Here is a 20,568-nt window from a genome sequence, read left to right as displayed (position 1 = left end):
GAATAAAATGCTCTGATGTGGATGCCAGCTGTAAAACAGGTTAGGCAGAAATAATGTTAAACACATCATCTGGGCCCCTTCTACTTGTACACTGAATCCTTGCCCATTCTGGCTGCTAAATCTTGTAAAGACCACATAAAGTAGCCCTTGATGGCTATCATAAATCAGTGACTAACTCAAGACACCTTCCCTCAGTCTCTCAAAGAGCAGTCATTGATCCAGTACTTTAAAAACCATCCTTAGACAAAAATGATGTAGCCAATTATCGCCCAGTCTCTAATCTGCTCTTTCTGGGCAAGGGGGTTGAGAGAGCAGTAACTGACCAACTCCAGGCCTTTTTAAAAAACTTTTGTAATCTGGACCCTTTTCAGTCTGGTTTTAGGCCAGGCTATGGGACAGAGAGGCTCTGGTGGCTCTAGTTATTGACCTCCATCTGAATGTAAACAAGGGCCATGTTTCATTGTTGCTCCTCCTGGACCTATATGCAACCTTCAATATTACGGACCATCCCATCCTGTTGAGACATTTGGAGGCAGAAGCAGGTATCAGGGGATGGGCTCTGGACAGGTTTAAATCATTGGAGACCAGCTATCCACATTATGAGAATTAACTTGCAGGGTTCCAGAAAGGCACAATCTTATCCCCTATGTTATTCAACCTCTTTGTAAAGTCTTCAGGAAAAATCATTCGTAGGTATGGAATTGGATGCCATTATGGCGCACTTCTGGGTGGTGTGACGTGCTGCAGTGAGCCAATTTCAGCCACTGCAGAGCGCAGGAGCATTTCAGGGCTTGTTGCGGAGCTGCGGAGGGCGAGAGTGCTCCCAGGGCAGCACATGGCCTGCATGATGATGTCACTTCCCAGAAGTGACTTTATTGCGTAGCCCTGAGAGTGTGCATGCAAAGATGTCTGTAAGGTGAATGTCAGGTCTCCCACCTCCCGCCCAGAGGGTATGGGGACCTGGAAACCATAGATGCCATTAATATGCAGATGATATCCAGCTCTATAGCTCCTTATCCAAATTCCTTAATGATCCTGTAGAGTTATTGAGTCACTGTTTGAAAGCTGTTTTCAGATGGCTGAAAGCAAACAAATTAAAATTGAACCCAGACAAGACAGAAGTTACGCTGCCTGAAAAAGTAGAGAACTTGAAGGACATTTTGCTTCCAGCCTTGGATGGGGTTCAGTTGACCCTGGATGATTAGGTTAACAGCCTAGATGTTATACTGGATCCAACACTGTTGCTAGAGAAGCAAGTAAATGCAGCAGCAAAAAAACCCTTCTTCCAACTCAGCCTAGCATAGATACCTTGATACGGCTGATCTGACCACCTGGATTTATACCATGGTAACTTCAAGACTAGACTACTGTAATTTACTCTACCTAGGTCTCCCCTCAAAGTCAACTCAGAGACTGCAGCTACTGCAAAATGCTGCAATTCTTTTACTCTCAGAAGCTAGAGAGAGCGTGCATATCATTCCCATTCTGCTGTCACTCCATTGGCTTCCCATCATTACTCAGATCAATTCAAGGATATGACTATTACAAAGCCCTTCATGGCCTGGGCCCCTGCGCAACCACCTCTCTCGCTATGTTCCACCATGGCAGCTTTGCTCATCTGTTCAGGGCCTTCTTCGATTACTACCCTACAGTTGGACAAAATCAACAGCTGTCCATATACGAGCTTTCTCTGTGGTAGCCCCCACCATGTGAAATAGCCTGCTTGAGGAGGTCAGGAAAGCTCCCACTCTCTTGACTTTCCACAAACTATGCAAACCTGAATTATTCATAATGGGTCTTCTACTCAGATTACAGGGCTTTGTCATAAGAAATAGCTCAAAGAGATATATTTTTAAAGGACAGGGACTATAGATTATGCTATTAGGTACTGATATAGATATACTCCTCCTAAGTAGTTTCATATTGCTAAAGATGTCATGTTAATTAATTACATTTTGTTTCAGAAAGGTTTCATCTCTGTGTTCAGCTTTATGCTTGTTTTCAAATTTGTGGCTACCATACCATATTGTATCTATTTTTCCTTGAGTGTCCTAACTGTTGGTCATACTGTATTTTGCTCAGTGAATGTCCAAGCTATTGATCATATTGTATTTACTTGCAGTGTGTAATCCACCTTGGCTCTCAATGAGAAAGGCAGACAACAACAATGATCTGAAGAAGTGAGCCACGACTCACAAAAGCTCATACCCTACTACAAATTTTGTCAGTCTTATAGGAGATACTGGACTCTTGCTTTTTTCTATTGCTACAATAATAATGTGCCACTTTAGGCCCAGGAATGGGAGAGGAGAGGAATCTAGTGTCTGGGAATTTGGCTGGGCAGAATAAACTATTCTCCTCTGCTGAATATCCCCCACTTGACCCTCAAAGTTCTGAATATCTCCTGTAATTTGTAAATCTTCCTTGAGTTTCCTGGTCTGGCTCTGAATAAGTCAACATCATAAGTTCTTTTACAAGGATTCATGATTTGTCATACAGGACACATAACTGTAGCTCCATTCCGGCAAAATCCTACCCTCGCAGGTATATAGATGATTCAACTATTTTCTGCTGTTTCACTGTAAGACATCAGATGAACAAAAGTTTAAGCAATATATTTTTATTCTTTCATAAAAATAAATGTATGGACCTTACCTTTTTATAGCTACTGATTCTTCTGCAGATGCGCTCAATTTTCTCAGTGCAGCTTGTACTGAATTTACTTTGAAGATCAGTAGGGATTACTTCATTTAAACTTTTTAGGCTATTACAGTTCTGCACAAATTGCTCATCACTTTTTGCTAATGCTTCAAGAATCTGTAAATAAGACAACAGTAATATTTTATGTCAAGATGTTAAAATGACAATTATCACTACAAACATTCTAAGAATCTGAGTATCTATGAAATGCAAACAAAAAGGCTGTTTCTGTGGAGAGGATTTTCTTTTCCTAATAACTACTTCTTTCCAATTTATAGTAGCACATCCAAATATACAACATATATGAAGCACATTATCTTTTTAAAATAAGTACATCTTCTGCTAGTAACATTTTACGTTCATGCAACATATATATTATAAACTAATGATAAAGTAATATTTACTAAAATAAACAATCTGAATATTAATAATGAAATGAAAGTCTATTTAAAAATCTAGCCTTTTATGTTACTGTCTAGTCTGAGCTCCCCCCACCCCCCATAATTATTTGAAATGGACTGTTGTATACTAAAATGGAAAATATCAAGGAAGTATACCAAAAAAAAATTAATGTCAGATTTGTTACCATATCATATGCAGAGGCAGATTAGGGAAGGTGAGCAACCAGAAGATTGCTGTTCATGTCATGAATATTACAAATATGTCTGGTGATGGTGGAGAGTGCCATCAAGTCACAGAGACTTATGGCAACCCCCTAATGGGGTTTCTTAAGGCAAGAGACTAACAGAGGTGGTTTGCCATTGCCTGCCTCTGCAACTCTGGTCTTCACTGGAGGTCTCCCATCCAATTACTAACCAAGGTCATATTGGCTTAGCTTCTGAGATCTGATGAGATTAGACTTGCCTGGGCTATCCAGGTGAAGGAACAAATATATTTATATGAGATATAATTTATTAATTTTCCTAAAGGTACTCTGCATTCAGGTTATTTTTCCCAACAGCAATTGCCCACATTAACTAAGACACCAAAAATCAGTGATTCATAAAGATAATGAGTTTTATTATAAGAAAACCCAGATGCAATACCAGATTCCGACATATGCACTGGTGAAAGCCAGTGCTGATGGGTTGGGGGCCCAATAGGAGGTCATTATTAATACATCATTGAGCTCCGGGGGTTTTCCCGGGATGCTAAAGGAAGCCGTAGTGAGGACTCTTTTGAAAAAAAACTTCTTTGGACCCCACTGACCCATCCAGTTACCGCCAAGTATCGAACCTCCCATTGATTGAGGTGATTGAGCAGGCGGTGGTGGATCAGCTACAGTTGTTCCTAGAAAAGACCTCTGTCCGGGACCCATACCAGTCCGGGTTCCATTTGGGCTATGGGACAGAGACAGTGTTGGTCACCCTCGCAGACAATCTCTGTAGACACCTGGATCGGGGCGGGGCGGCGCTGCTCATCTTGTTAGATCTTTTAGCAGCATTCGACATGGTTGACCATGAGTTGTTGGCCCACTGCCTCGCTGATGTGGGGATTCATGGGACGGCCTTGCAGTGGCTTGTCTCTTTTCTCCACAGTTGGGGACAGAGGGTGGCGCTGGGGGAGAGACTGTCCACAGACTATCCTTTGGAGTGCTGCGTCCCACAGGGGGTGATACTCTCTCCCCTGTTATTCAATCTTTATATGCCCCCCCTCGCCCAGTTGGTGTAGAGTTTAGGACTGAGATGTCATCAATATGTAGATGACACCCAGTTGTATCTGTTGATAAGTGACCAACCTGACTCTGCCCCTGACACTATGTTGAGAGCTCTGGAGGCCGTGTCTGGGTGGGTAGAACAGAGCAGGCTGAAGTTGAATCCCGTGAAGACGGAGGTCCTGTACTTGGGCTGGGGGCTGTCAGAGGTGGGGATCCTTCTCCCAACCTTTGGGGGGGCACCACTTGTGCCTGCACCATCGGTTAGGAGTTTGGGCATGATTCTGGACTCCTCCTTGTCTATGGAGGGCCATATCACGGGTGTGCCTTGGGTGGCCTTTTTCTACCTTTGGCAGGCCCGGCAACTGGCGCCCTACCTTTCGGCCCAGGACCTAACGACAGTGATCCATGCAACGCTCACCTCCAGGTTGGACTACTGTAACTCGCTCTATGCAGGGCTGCCCTTGGGCTTGATCTGGAGACTTCAATGGGTCCAGAATGCTGCTGCACATGTCCTAACTGGAGCTTCGTGTAGGACACACATTACGCCTATCTTGCAGCAGCTTCACTGGCTCCCAGTAGAATTCCAGTTCTGGTTCAAGGTGTTGGTTCTGACCTAGAAAGCCCTAAACAGACTGGGATCAGCATACCTAAGGGACCAACTCTCCCCGTATGTACCCCAGAGAACACTTTGTTCAACTGGAAAACATCTACTGGTGGTCAATGGCCCTAGGGAGGCATGACTGGCCTCTACCAGGGCAAGGACCTTTTTGGTTCTGGCCCCAACCTGGTGGAACTCTCTGTCTGAGGACACTCTGGCCGACTAGGATCTTGTATCATTTAGGTGGGCCTGTAAGACAGAGATGTTCCACCAGGCATATGGTGGAGGCTAATTTTAGTCCATCATTGCCAAGCCTTCCACCAGTCTTCCTCTATGAGGGGTTATGGAGAGTCCACTGCTGGCTGCCCCGAAAAGGGGTACAGTATTCTATCTGTGCACTACTACCTCCCCTTTTTGTATGCTGATGGGCAGGAGTGCAGGACTGCCCCGTCTTGGAATGGTTTTATTGATTGCTGTTTTTATGCTGTGATTATTGTTTTTATGTTGTATTTTAATCAACGTTGTACCTTGCCCTGAGCCCACTTGTGGGGAGGACAGGTCAAAAATGTAATAAATAAATAAATAAATAAATAAATAAATAAATAAATAAATAAATAAATAAATAAGATTGCCAACTTGGAGCCTGGAGATCTTCTGGAATTACAACTGATCTCCAGATGACAGAGATCAATTCCCCTGGAGACAATGAACTGTGATGGAGAGTAGACTTTATGGCATTGTACCCTGATTAGATCTCTCTCATCTCCAAACCCTGCCCTCTCCAGGGTCCACCCACAAATATCCAGAAATTTCCCAATCTAAATCTGGCAACCATAGTTGTAACAAATCTATTACTAACTGAAATTAATTCTGGAAATTGATGCCTATATTTATAATCTTCTGTGAAAGCCTTTTAAAATTAATCACAAGATAGGGTTGCCAAGTCCCCCAGAGTGTAAATCAGCTCCCAAAACAATTCATGCTTCTGCATCATACTGGGAATGACATCATGCTTTCTTGCACTCCCCCCAACTGATTAGGTGAGAGGTGAGGGGGCAGAGGCTGGGAATGGGGGTTCCCTGTTCCCATTAGTTGGCTGGTAATCCTATCACAAGAACCAGAAATTAATTTTAAAACTGCTGGAATTCTTATACAACTGCTGGAATTAAAGACATTAAAATGCTGAATTGTAGAACAGTGGGAAATTTATTAACTTCTGTATAATGCAAAGTATATTTTAAAGTCCTTTAAGTTTGAGAGGAGCAACAGAGCAGCATAGAAGTATTGCATTGCATGCACAGTTTTCACATGCATCAGTTCATTCCCCAGAGCTACAGCTGAGTTGTAGCAATGAGACATATTCAGTTCCAAGATCTTAACTCGCATACAAACACAAGCTTAAGGGCTAGAGCAAGGAGATGAGAGAAAAGAGAAGCAAGCAAAACCACCAGATCCTTTGGCAATTTTTTTTATGTAATCTTCAAATAGGAGTTCAAATGCATGCAAAGTATGCATTTTGAGACTGAATATGTCTCATTGCTACAACTCAGCTGTAGCTCTGGGGAATGAACTGATGCATGTGAAAACTGTGCATGCAATGCAATACTTCTATGCTGCTCTGTTGCTCCTCTCAAACTTAAAGGACTTTAAAATATACTTTGCATGCAATAGAGAGTGCAGATTTATAACCTATTAGCCCTTCCTCACCTTAATGGTACAGTTGGGGGGGGGGAGTAAGAGCATTTGCACACAATTTTCCCTTTTCAAACAAATATTAGATATCAACAGACTTAGTTATAAATTTATAATGGAAAAATATTTCATATTTGGATTCAAATTAATTTATCCTTGGTGAAATATTCTGATGGTAATTCGTAAAATAAGTGGAATAAAGAGCTTTTTATACTTGAAGTTCATTTTTTGCTTAGATCCAGTCAGCCTAAAATGGAAGTAATTATAGCCAGATTTTTAAACAGAGTTGTACAAGTGAATCAACGTACTAATTAAAGGGTTCCAATTAATTTACAGTTCCTCAAGTTTAATTAAAAATACAAAGCATTTTTTCAAAGTGGCTAGATTTGGTTATAGCTGAAAACAATGTAGTTAACAGTACCAGGTTGCTGTACAACATTAATTTATTTCAAATTACTATATTTCAAGCAACTTTTTCTTGCTGCATCTTGAGTTTAGAATTCTGATTGATAGTGAGAAGATAAATTTCAATTCACCGACAATTAGGTATCATGTCAAATTAGTTTGATTCAAGGCTTCCAAAACCAAGAAGTTTCAGTTGCTGTCCATGCATGAAGAAAGGAGGGAGGAAATATAGGAGCATGGCTGACAAGTAGGCTTGCCACCATAAACACACCTGGGGCAGGGAAATCCCCACCCCCCACCTGCCACTCTGTGGCCGGCTCACCTGGCCAGTGGGGGAGAAAGGCACAAGTGGAGAGAAGTGCAAGTGCTCTCCCATTACCCTGAGTGATAGGAGAACTGCCGGTCATACTGAAGACAGATTAATTAAAAATAGTCCATCTGGAGGCGATTTTTAATTAATCTATCTTCAATGCAACCCACAGCTCCTATGTTGCACAAAAAATGATGTCATTTTCCAGTTCAGTGTGGGAGCTGAGGGTCACACTGAAGCCAGATTCATTAAAAATCACCTCCAAACACAATTTAGAGAAAAATGCCATATTGCCCTATAATTACCTTACAAGAAGCAGTTTGGAGGAGAGAAGCACAAGGGAAGAAGTTAATAGATATTTCATCTCTTTGGCATTTGTTATTTTAAGTTCAGAAGTTTAATTTATGGCAATGCCATGGCTTTATTTTTTCCTGAGTGTTACAAAACCATTGTTCAGGTCAGTGATAACTAGGTCACTTACAAACAATACTTTGAATGGAATTTTTAATAATCTTATTAATTGTTATTAATCAGTGCCCTGACCTGGATAGTGCAGACAAGCCCAGTGTTATCAGATCTTGGAAGCCTAAGCACTGTTGGCCTTGGTTAGTAATTGGATGAGAGACTTCCAAAGAAGACCAGGATTGCAGAGGCAGGCAATGGCAAACAACCTCCATTAGTCCTTTGCCTTGAAAACCCTAGCAAAGGTTGCCATAAATTGACTGTGACTTGATGGCACTTTCCACACCACATTAATCATTAACTAAAATATGCTGTTTTAGTGACAGAAGCAATCTACCTGGACAGTTCTTCATATTCACCCACCATCAACAGTGTATAGGGAGGGTTGCACAAAAAAGGGCTTTTTCCATAGCAGCACCAAAGCTGTGAAACTGTTTGCAGAGGACCACCTTTTCCCCTCACTCCTGGATTTGGGAAGTCAAATGCTGCTTATATTAATTTAGTTTACTCTGCTGAAAAGAATTTTTTATGGTTTGGGGTGGGGGAGCTATGTATGTTTTACTTCGTGCAGTTTTTTAAAAACATAAACAATCGAAGGATCATTTTCAAAGATAAAAGTAGGCTAGAAATAAAAATGTTCTATGCTTCTTACCTTTGCTGTCAAGGTAAAAAAGCCCTTTGGTTCAATCATCTTCTCCAAAACATGGCATTTTATGCCAGCAGTACTGTCATACTCATAAACCACACCATATTCCAGATGAACATTATCTACAGTCAGACTGACATGGTCCTTCAGTCCATCAATAATCGCCATGGTGTTAAATTTGTCAATTACTTCTAAAAAGAATTAAAATAAACTTTTTCACTTTCTCCTTGTTTCTAACTTTTATTATATTTACTAAACAAAATAATTAAATTAAAGATTTAGCTGGATGAGCTAATGTGAAGAAACCAGTTGATTATCACTGTAACATTCTAGCTGTGAGGTTGAAACCCCAAAATTGCTCGTCAGAACAATGGACGTAGACAGAATGACAAGTTCACCCCTGATTGTCATGACACAGGCCTTAGTCAAGGAAACATCTAGCAATCTTCTTAATCCCAAGGTACACAAACTCCTCATTTACATCAGGGATGGACAAATTCTGTTAGGGTGGTATGGTCAAAAGTTCAAAAGAAGGGAAGATGGCACACCCAGCTGCATGTGAAACATGCTTGGGCTGGGGGCCGCTTTTGCCTCACTGCACAGAGGGAGAGGCAGCCTTGCATTCCTAGGCATTCAGGTTTTGGGAGGTGGCGCCTGGCCCTATAAAGGGAGGCTCTGCCTCCGTAGGGCTCAGTCAGCTTTGAAAGCTCGGCCCGCCCACCGCACCTTAGGGCAGTACAGGATTAGCTGGTTGCTGGTTACCAGGGCCAGGTAGGAATTTTTTCTCTTTTTCCCAAATTGGCTCAGGGAAGAGATGTTTTTTGCCTACCATGTACTGTCATGTAGGAGTGGTATTTGGAGTGGTGGAACTGTAACCTAGGTCTCTGGCAGGTTAGATTTGGGTAGACAGAGCAGGCCGGTGAGCACCTGGCGGCACCTCCTCACTGGTGGGGAATTGGGATCTGTCAAGGATCAGCTGGCAGGCTTTATGGCGGCCAGCTGAGAGGGCAGACTGCCTGTGGGACTCTCTGTGCAAGTCCTTCCCTCAGGCTCCACAGCTTGGGGTGCTTGGAGCTTTAAGGGGGGAACCATTCACCTGGCCGGCCGGGTTACAGCCATTCACATGGATAACTCGCACCTGGGGCAGGGGTGACTCACCCAGACAGGTCAGGGAGGAGGTCCGGGGTGATCCCTTGGTCCTGACCTGTACCGCTAGTGATGCCCTTGCCGTTATTAAGTTTAATTTTGGTCAATAAATGGCCCAAATTTATACCCAAGCCTTGTGTGTGTCTCGTCATTCCAAATGGTGGGGCAAATGCAAAGGTAGCCAAATCCCTTTGAACGATTTTTCTCTTTTATATATTTCTCTTCTTTGACTGAATTTTCATCTCCTCCAGAATACTGTTCAAAGGGGAATCTGCAAATTCAGTCAAAATGTGCATCTATGAGAAAGACCTTTTCAGCAGACATCCCAGTGTAGAAGACTCTGCTTTGCTCAGTAGCCCAGCTTTCTCTTTCACTTGTTTAGTTTGGAGATAGATACAATTAAATACCACCAGGCATTTTAGACTGAATTTAACCTTTCTTATTTATTTGACATAATTATATTCCACCTTTTCATACAAGTATCTATAAAGCAGCTTAAAATTTTGGAAACAATAGTAGAATTCAGAAATCCATTAGAAATCATTTTTCAATAACTTTGCATGTTTGGTAATCAGACATGTTAGTGGCTCACATAGGGGCTTCTCACATGCATAGTATTTCTTTATGTGTGTCTCACTGCACTGGGTTACTTTCCCTTCATGTTCTGTTCATCTATCCCACTGCAGAAATAACACGCAACGTATCTTCTTCAGATGTTATACTGAAAGCATGAAAAGAGTATGCAAAAGCCTTTAAGATATTTTCTCTCTCTGCTTCTGTGTAAAATCCAAAGTTGACTTTCGTTTAACTTACTAACACAGAGAGACACAATGCTTTCCTACCTTCTACTTTACAGTCAAATGCATCTTCTCCTTCATCCCCCAAGGGTTTGGAGTTTGTTTTCTGAAGATCTTCCTGGGCACTCTCAATGCTATTATATACCCACTGAATAGAATCTTGCTGTAGGGAAATTACATCACTGATTTTAAAATGTACATTCCTCATAAAAAACTGTATAACAAAACAGCTTTGAAGGAGAAAACAATGTTTTTACTGGAGCTGGGCTTCCCACTTCACTGAATTGCTGAGCTTGGAGGACACAAAAATATTTGAGGGAGAACTGCCATGCTCTGACCTGGATAGCCCAGGTGAGCCTCATCTTGTCAGACCTCAGAAGCTAAGCAGGGTCGGCCCTGGTTAGTAAATGGATGGGAAACCTCCAAAAAAAGACCAGGGTTACAGAGGCAGGCAATGGCAAACCATCTCTGTTAGTCTCACCAGGGGTCGCCATAAGTCAGCTGTGAATTGAGGGCAGTCTCCACCACCACACAACTGCCATAGTGTTATCTGGCAGAATGGAAAATGAATCCCTCTACTACAAAACCAACCCAGACTGTCCTCATCTCATCATGCTACTTCATTACTTCATAGTGCAAGACAGTAAAGACACTTCTATAGTGCCTAATACTTCCTCTTCACTGTGCAGTACAGTAAGGGAAGACAATGAAATCACTGCTGTGCAGCTCAGCATGAAATGAAATGCTGGTCAGCTGACAACATGAGGACATCTTGCTTTCTTTCCAAGATCCTGTTCATAGTAAGGATAATACAACTTCGTTTGTTTTCAGTGATGTCAAATATGATTCATACTACCACATTTGCTATATGATTCTCGACTTACTGAGAAAGAATTTAAACAATAAGTAAAAAATGGTACTAATGCAGAAGTGGATCCAACCAGAAAAGTTGGTGTGAAGGGGAAAGGAATGGTAAGACCTTTGTTTGCCCTCAAAAGCATATTTTTCATCTTGAAAATATTGAGCAGCAAAAATCATTGTGAATGTTTTCACATTAAAGAAATATTTTTACATAGGTTTCCATTCAAATCAATAATGCTTGTTATATTACTGCATATAGCTAAAAGGCAGTCTTAGTTCAAGCTACAGTATCACGGTCTTCTAAATGGATAACTCTCGTATCAGTAGAAATTTTTTATGATTGAAATATTTTGAAAGAAACACATTTCCCCAGAAAATGTATTCCATTTTAGTTGCTACCAGGGGTCATTTCCTAGAAAAAGAACTTCAGGAACTCATTAGCATATCTCATTAACATATGCCACACCCCCTGACATCACCGGAAGTGTGTCCGAAGGCACCATCCACCCCTCAGTCCCCTTTCCCCAAAAATCTCCAGGTATTTCCTTAAAGCAGAAAGAACTCAAAGCAGCTTACCCTTCTCTGGAGAGTCAGCCCAGCTTGCTTGCACGCATGCATGCATGCACTCACTCTCACAAGTCACAAATGAAAATAAAGCAGCAGAATGAATTCAAGGCAGCTTACATTCCTCTGGAGCCCAGCCCCACTCGGCTTGCACTCCCTCTCTCTCTTTCTCCCTCTCCTTCTCTCCCACGAGTCACAAATGAAAATAAAGCAAGCAGCAGAGCATAATGAATTCAAAGCAGCTTACGTTCCTTTGGAGCCCAGCCCCACTCAGCTTGCACTCACTCACTCACTTTCTCTCTCTCTCTCTCCCATGAGTCACAAATGAAAATAAAGCAAGCGGCAGAGCAGAATGAATTCGAAGCAGTTTACGTTCCTTTGGAGCCCAGCCCCACTCGGCTTGCACTCACTCACTCATTTTCTCTCTCTCTCTCCTACGAGTCACAAATGAAAATAAAGCAAGCCGCAGAGCAGCAGCAGCAGAGCAGAGCACTGGGCAGGGGGTTGGACTAGATGGTCTGTATGGCCCCTTCCAACTCTATGATTCTATGAATTCAAAGCAGCTTACGTTCCTTTGGAGCCCAGCCCCACTCGGCTTGCACTCGCTCACTCATTTTTTCTCTCTCTCTCTCTCTCTCCCTCTCTCTCACGAGTCACAAATGAAAATAAAGCAGCAGAGCTTGCTGCTAAGGACTAGGACAGCCGGAAGGAAACGGAATCACGTGGGCGGGGCCAAAATCCACATGACCTCTTTTCAGATCGACCAGAACACCATTCCAGCGTGTTCCGCCTCCAAATGAGACCTGGTTGCTACCACTAAAGTGCTTACTTCACAAATTATTTCAACTGGCCATTTTTAAAATTCAAACTATACAAATCTACGCTGATGCTTTTTGGGTGTTATATATTGTTCATCTCAAGAGTTAATAGATTTTTAGTAAGGAAATCATGAACCAAGGACTTACATTCCAGCCAGACTAGTTAGTTATTCCACATTTATTTAAACCCATATTTTCTCTTATTAATTGTGTAGCAATAGTTTCTGAAAAGTAAAATGCTAAAAAGTGACTCTTTTAAAAATATATTTAATAAAATAAAAATCAATCCATACTGGCTCACAGATGTATTCTCTCCCACACAAAATTTTCTATCCCCTCCCCCATACACACACATTTTATTGCAGCTGGATGAACTACAAAAATAGCCTTATGTTCTGCCAGAATTGAAAAAACAGTCTGTAAAGGGAAATGTGTGGGATGAAATAAAAGTTGAACAAGAACATCAAGAATCAGATCACTGGTATATTGCTTCCACATGAAACATTAAGCTAGGTTTTAAATCTACTTCACTTTCATATGGCAAATATATTCCTGAAAGATTTGAAACATATTTTCTTCACAACACAAGCTTGCATTCAATGTTCTTTATTTTATAAAGACTAATCATAATAAAGGGTTTCTAAACTTTTATGTCATACTACAACTCCTTCTTGCCAGAAATGCTGACACATTTGTAAAATGGGGGAAGGTAACCTGAAGTCGATGCATTTGGAATATTAAATGTGGATGTTGCTGATATTGCTACATCATTAGAACCAGGGGTCTATGTACCACTGCAAAGTGTGACTGTTCTCATACATGCTTACTACAACACTGTAATCCTAAATATCATTAGAATTATTCCAGAACCATTCTGCACCACTGTGAAATCATCCAGAGAATAATAAATTTTGATTTAACCATAATTTGAGGGCCATATTAAAAAGCTTTCTATCTATTCTTTGCCTTGCCTCTAATAATCCTTCTTACGGGAATTTATTGAAGAAGCTGTTGAAGGACATCTGTTGAATATGAAGTTAAATATCCTGATAGTCCTTTTCCTCTCAAGTTTCACCTTGATGTTCCATCTATCATAGATAATCTTCTCCAAGTGATAGAAAGGAATAAAAATTCAGAAAGGTATCTCTACCCTGCTTTGAAGCAGATTTACTTGGAATGGAAGCCTTCCCTTTGGATTAATGTAGTTCCAATATGTGTGCCTCAAATTACAGCTTTAGATCAGACAGAAGCCTTTGATAGAATTCCCTATGAAGTGCTATCTTAATTATACTTATTGTCATTCATTTCCCAAGCTGATCTGATGTGTTTTCAAAGGGGGGGGGAAGCAGCACTGTCTACAATAAACAAATTAAGCAGCAACTTTACATGCATTGGGCGTCTGTATTTCCTGCAGGCTGTGACATGGGCAATAACGCTTGCATGGGTTTCTTTGCTCACATTAATTCCATTCACTTTGATTATGCACTGTCCAGGCTGAAGGCCAGCAGCAGCAGCCACAGTTCCTTTAAAAAGAGAAAAGTGGCCAAGTTAGAAGTTTCCTTTTTTAGAAAAAGAGGACAAAATGTTTGATTATGTACTGGCCAGTCCATTCAGAACCATACTGTACTGAACAAACACTTTGATCTTGATGTAGAGATAGCAGCAGACTGTGATAATTTCTCTTGTTCAAAAACAATTGAGTGCTGAAATCTCATTTGGGAAGCAGCAAGAGAGTGCATCTGAAATCAGTATCATTCCCCCTACCAGGTCAACAGCATTGCCGAGAAGGAGAGACAGAGGGAACAAAATTACAGGAGCACATGTATATTAGGTTATCTAAATCCACAGCTTTCATTTTAAAAAGTCCGTCTATAGTTCTTTCCATTGCAAAGATATGCTTTTCCTTTTGTATCTCTTCACCAGAAGGGTCTAGACATTTTGTAAAAAAATGAAACCTGAGAATTCAGAGAACTTGGTACATATTGATATAATGATATTCTAATGTTAATTTAAAATTTTAAAGCCTCCTGTGGTGAGGGGAAGGAAATGACTGCAGGGGTACAATCGTACCCCACATAGCATCCATCTAGGTTTTACTGTGACCCAACCTGGTGGAACTCTCTGTCGGAAGACACTCGGGCCCACAAAGATCTTGTATCTTTTCGGCGGGCCTGTAAGACAGAGATGTTCCACAGGCATGCGGTTGAGGCCAGCACTGGATCCATCTAATTAGCCTTCCTGCCGGTCTCCTGCCAGTGGGGGGGAGCATATGGTCCACCTGCCTCCCACACCTCCATCTTTTTCTTCCTTTGTGTATGGTGGGCAGGGAAAGGGGGAAGGGTGCACCACCTGGAATGTTGAAATCCATGTTGGTTCTGAGTTGTATTTTACTGGGTTTTTTTGTTGTAATTTATCTATGATTGTAACCCACCATGAGCCTGCTTGCAGGGAAGGCGGGCTAAAAATCCAATCAATCAATCAATCTTTCCCAAAGCAGGTTTGAGAAAGATCAGAGAAAATCCAGCAAAAAGCCAAGAAATGCACAAATGCATGACGATGTTGTGCAGGAACAGGAAAAACCCACTTTCCAACATCACTAAATCCATGTGGAAGCCATCAATTGTCAGCAGTCAGACCCTTACACACACTAAGAGGGCAGTTTATGGACAGTATCTAAAACACCCCTTCCTCATATATTACTGCCTGGCCCCGAGCAGATACTAGCCAGTGGGAGCCTGGAAAATTACCAGAGCGTGAGTAAGCGTGGCTGACTGACTGATGTCCATCCATGCCCCAGAGAAAAATACATAACTTAGATCAATGAGGCTCCCAGGAAACTCCTGATTTATCTTGTCAATGCCAGATTTCACTTGCCTGCACCCACCTACGCTAATCAAAGCTATTCAGCAAAACCTGGTAGCTTAAAGGGTCATGAAACACTTTTTCACTTATAGTCTACCTGAGATAGGAACCGTCAAACCTCTCTCAATTTATTGTCCAACCTCCTGGTCATTTTTCTGCTGTCTTTGTGGACCTCTGTCTTCAAGACTGGTAATTATTACCCTCCCTACACTGCTTTCTCCTCCTTTCATCCCTGATTTTCTTAGTAAGCCTTGTATGCGTGTTGTGTGTGATTTTTTGTATGTTTGCCCTTTTTATTTCTTTTCTAATAAAAAAACCTTTCCAGTTGAACATCTCTGAAGAAATAATCTCCATAAACATAGGTGGAGAATCCCAGTTGCCCCCACTTGCTTGCCTCCTTAAAGCTAATCCCCCATCTAATTAAAGAGACCTATTTGGATAACACAGCAGCTGAATACTATACTACAGTGATACTGAGGCAAACAATTACCTATCCTGAGATGCTGCTAAGTTCATCAACCAAGCCAGCACTGTAGCAAGGCAAAAAGCCTCCCTCCCTTATCTTCAGGTTTTAGTCTCATTCTTTCTCATCTTTATCCTGGCTGGAAAGTTATAACTAGAGATGGGCACGAACCTGAATACGGACCAAAAAAACCCACGAACCAGCCCGGTTTGTGGTTCGTGAACCCGTGGTTCGTGGAAGCTCGTTTCCACAAACTTCCATAAACTGGTCTACTGGTTCGTTTGGTTCGTATTAAAGGGCAGTTTAAATGGCCATTTCCCTGGGGAAATGGCCATTTAAACTTTTCCTGCTGCTTGCAATCTGCAGGTCCCTTTAAACTATCAGCTGGCAGGCGGCAGAGGGGATCCCCCTCTTGCCGCCTGCGAGCTGATAGTTTAAAGGGACCTGCAGATTGCAAGTGGAAGGCCCTTTCAATGCCCAAACCCTTTGTTTTGTTTGGGAAGAAGCCCAAGCCAGCATTTTGAGCATTCACGCCAATCGGTACAGAATTGACTTGGGTTCATGGTATTCTGCACTGCACATCATATGGGCAATTTGGTGTCTACTTTTTCATTCCAGACATGTTGAGATGTGTCTGAAGCCACCTTTTGCATGAGCTGAAGCCAATATCACTTTTTAAAAAAAAAGTCAATGTGTGCATCGTAATGTTGCAGTGTTAGAACCCATTGTCCACCATCCCCTTCCTTCTACCTGTCCATGTATTTGCTGATTGGACAGTACCATGCCTACCATTTTTTAAAAAAGTCTGGAATTGGCAGCAGAGTTCTGAGGGGAAAGCTACAAAGTACTTTTTGTGCTTGTTCCACTAGCAGATTGTTCTGGTGTGGTTTGAATTGTCTACTTGGAGCAAAATGGCACCCCTACCAGAGCAAAATGTTAAAATGCTTCTGCCCAAACGAAACAGCATTCTCATTGGTATAGTGGTCAAGAGCATGGGGGAGAGAAGCAGTACAGGACTAAAAATTCTGCACAGTTCAATTCTGCATCTCATGCTTCCTGTACTTGTATGTAACTCTGGAGATCAAGAAAAGCAGAATAAAATCCAAATTGTCGTAAACTGACCATGTGGAAAATGCCTTAGTTAAAGTATATTTGAAGTCTGAGATTAGTAGTTAGAACTACTGTCCTCAAAATAATTGGATGTGATCTTATTAGATTTTAAACAAAGGAATTTTTCATATTATTATTATTGTATAGGTGTGACATCTGATACTTGGTCATTCCTAAATGCATTTGCAGGCATTAAGCTTTATGTTATATGACAAACAACTTAATCTTTTAAAAAGATATGTCAGTAGAGCCCATTTAATCAGATGTAAGAAATGTATCCTATACTGGAAGACATATATGCCTCTGTAAATTACAAAATTACAAAATTAGACACATGGCTATAGAGAGAAGCTGAGTAAATGATATAGTAGGAATATCACAGGATGATACAAGGAAAACAGAATAGTTTTCAGAAGCTTTAAAAGAGAGAAGAGGAAGACAGGATGAGCTTGGCTAAAAAAAAGGTGAGGAAAGCTACTCCTGCTTCTTTTAGACAATTATGAAGGCTTATAGAGAGAGATCCCTAACATGTCCTGGATAGCCCAGGTGACACTGATCTCATCAGATCTCAGAAGCTAAGCCAAGTTGGCCTGGGTTAGTAATTGGATGGGAGACCACCAACAAAGACCAAGTTTACAGAGGTAGGCAATGGCAAACCACTCAGTCTCTTGCCATGAAAACTCTGCCGGAGGTTGCTAGCTATGACTTGAGGGCACTCTCCACTACCAAATAGATAAACTAAAGAATGATGTGAAGGAAATGAAGGGTAAATGTTTTTTCTGCCTCAGTGTTACAGCTCATCTACAGCAACAACTTAGGGGGGAAATTTTCTTCTGAAGAAATGTTTTTCCCAAAGTTGCTATGTCTTTCTTCTAGAATATGATCACAATTTTATTATGCTGATTAGTTCCTGGCTAGATAAAAGTATTTGTTAGCTGATTTGGGGTAATATTAAAAATACGGTATGCTCTTGACTGTGTGGTTTAAAGTATTATCCTGTCTTTAAATAGCAATGCCATATTATTATCAGAAGAAGTCATTTATGTCACAATTTTATTGAATCCGCCATAACTTTTGTAATTATATTGAATGATTTTGTTTTGTACAGATTCATCTACATAATTACTCACACTATGGTTGCTTGCCTTCTTTTTCAAGGCAACCAGACACACAGTAGTAGTTTCAGATGGGTAGTCATGTTGGTCTGCAGTTGAAGAGTAAGATCCAGGTCCAATACCACCTTAAAGACCAACTAGATTTCCAAGGTATGAACTTTTGAGAGTCAAAGCTTCTGATGAAGGGTGCTTTGATTCTCAAAAACTCATATCTTGGAGATCTAGTTGGTCTTTAAGATGCTATTGGACCCAGATCCATGTTTTTCAGTGGTGGCACCTCCCTCGTGAAGGTGCAACTACCCCTTCCTCTTGAGGCTTGCCCAGCTCCTACACTACTTCTGTTCACCCAAGCTTTTAATTTATTAACACTATTTTATCCTGGAGACTGTTATACTAAGCTGTCTGTAGTGATTTTATGATCTCTGTTTTTTCTTGTCTGGGGCTTTTTCAATGCTTGGTTTTAATCCATATTTTTAAATATTTTGTTTGTATTATTTTTGTTTTCTAAGCCATCTCAAGTAGATTCTTGGAGAAGCTGTATAAAATATTCTAAATAAATAAAGTTCAGGTGACAATGACATAAAATAACAAAGTTTTTGATCTGTATGCATTCTGCAATTAGGGTGACTTTTTCCCTCAGAGATTTGCTGAAGGCAAGTATCAATCAAGAATCAATTATATGATTTACATATTCTCTTGTGGGATGAACGTATTTATGTTCCTAAAAGATACTAATAATTTAAATCCCAATTCCTACCTTTTCCAACAGCGTGGACAACAGAAGGACCAAAGCCTCGTATTTGGAATCCAAGACCATCCACAGAGTCAGGGATCTTCACTGTCCTGAGATCAAAAGAAACCTCAAGATAAGTGATCCAATGCCAACTCATCTACTGTAATTTGTTAAATTAACAAAGATGCATATCTATTCAAAAATATCCTAACCGAAAATTCATCACACAGTCTTTTAATAAAGCTTAACTTTTATATATATATGTTGACATGTTTATATATATATATGTTGACATGACTATTTAATAAACAGTTATATAATAATCTTTAAAAATGGCTTATATATTTTATAAAATGTCCTGTGTGTTTGACCTTTGAGTATGTGTTTAACAAGTTTTTCTATAATGTTGACAAAGCATCATTAAAGTGAACAGGTAGGTAAATTTAAAATGTAATGTAATTTTTTAAAAACACTCACTGCCACTCAGTCCCAAAAACTTAAATTATTTAAAGTCCTTTTCCACCATCACTCCCTTAACCCATGACCACATCTCTTTTTTCCAGGTATTTGATGTTTAGTATAAAAGGAGCTTCTTCAGCTTTATATCTATGCCTTCATAATGCATTTTGATCATCTTTGCAAATTCCTAAATCAAAGGAATAACTTACTCTCTGGGCTTTGTGCTCACAAGCACCCTGAGGGGTCTTCTGCAGTTTAAACATGCTTTCAGAAAGCTATCCACTTCACTGAAGGGTCTCAAAAAAATTAGGTCACCATTAATGGCAAAGATCTTTTTTCCAGCTTCCAGGCCTGCCATCTAGGTAAGAAAACAAGGGAAATACAGTAAGTTATTTTAAAGAGAACTAAAAGATCGAATCTCTGTACTAAAAGTACAGTTTTTACAAATTTAGATTACTGCAAGTATGGCTTTATGGTTTCTCTCTAATTTATGTAGGGCTCAAAAAGTTGTAAATTAAAAAGTTTAAATTAATAATAACATATTATTGCAATTTGCCTTTCTTCCATGTACCAAACACCATATTAATTTAGATAGAGAGATTCATTTGAACATGCAGAATTTATTAAATGTTAGTTTGTGAATCGACATCTAAAGTTACAGAACCCTTCACATCCAGAGTAATCTGACAATGAAACTGCCTACACCTCCATTTAGTGATTTCAACATAATTAAAACTTAACTTTTGTGAAATTAATAATTAGCTTTGATTGCTTGGGAACTGATCACCGCTAAGACATTAACAATGACTTCCTGCTTTCACCAGTGTCCGTTATCTCCCCCCACACACACACACAAATGAGGGACTTGCATTAGAATATGACAATATTTGTGTAGCTTAACACTCTGGTTTATTCTGTAAGCTTTTAAAAACCAACAATTTAAATTTAAAAATGCTCACAGGCACAAAAGCATAAAACAACTATATTACAGACCTTTCTATCAAAAACATCTTAATGTAAAACACATCAGCCTATCAACTTACTACTTTAAGTCTACAAATGGATAAGGACAATTTTAAACACAAGAACAATTAAGTATAAGGACAATTTTAAACACAAGAACAATTTTAAACAATACTACCATAAACTAAAAAATAATGAAACAGCAAA

General features: G+C 40.4%; 1 protein-coding gene across 1 annotated transcript in view; it reads right to left on the bottom strand.

The window, feature by feature from the left end:
• PREX2 (phosphatidylinositol-3,4,5-trisphosphate dependent Rac exchange factor 2) overlaps positions 1-20,568 on the bottom strand; it is a 194,521-nt gene that overhangs the window by 80,601 nt on the left and 93,352 nt on the right. The window contains exons 18-23 of the mRNA XM_054984937.1: positions 19,608-19,756; positions 18,964-19,049; positions 14,043-14,179; positions 10,459-10,576; positions 8,477-8,661; positions 2,656-2,817 (exon numbers count right to left, since the gene is read on the bottom strand). Coding sequence (XP_054840912.1) covers positions 2,656-2,817; positions 8,477-8,661; positions 10,459-10,576; positions 14,043-14,179; positions 18,964-19,049; positions 19,608-19,756 — 837 coding nt within the window. The remainder of the gene's footprint in view (positions 1-2,655; positions 2,818-8,476; positions 8,662-10,458; positions 10,577-14,042; positions 14,180-18,963; positions 19,050-19,607; positions 19,757-20,568) is intronic.

The sequence above is a fragment of the Eublepharis macularius genome, chromosome 7 (assembly GCF_028583425.1).
Source record: "Eublepharis macularius isolate TG4126 chromosome 7, MPM_Emac_v1.0, whole genome shotgun sequence".
Classification (NCBI taxonomy): Eukaryota; Metazoa; Chordata; class Lepidosauria; order Squamata; family Eublepharidae; genus Eublepharis; species Eublepharis macularius.
This window is presented reverse-complemented; position numbering and strand designations above follow the sequence as displayed.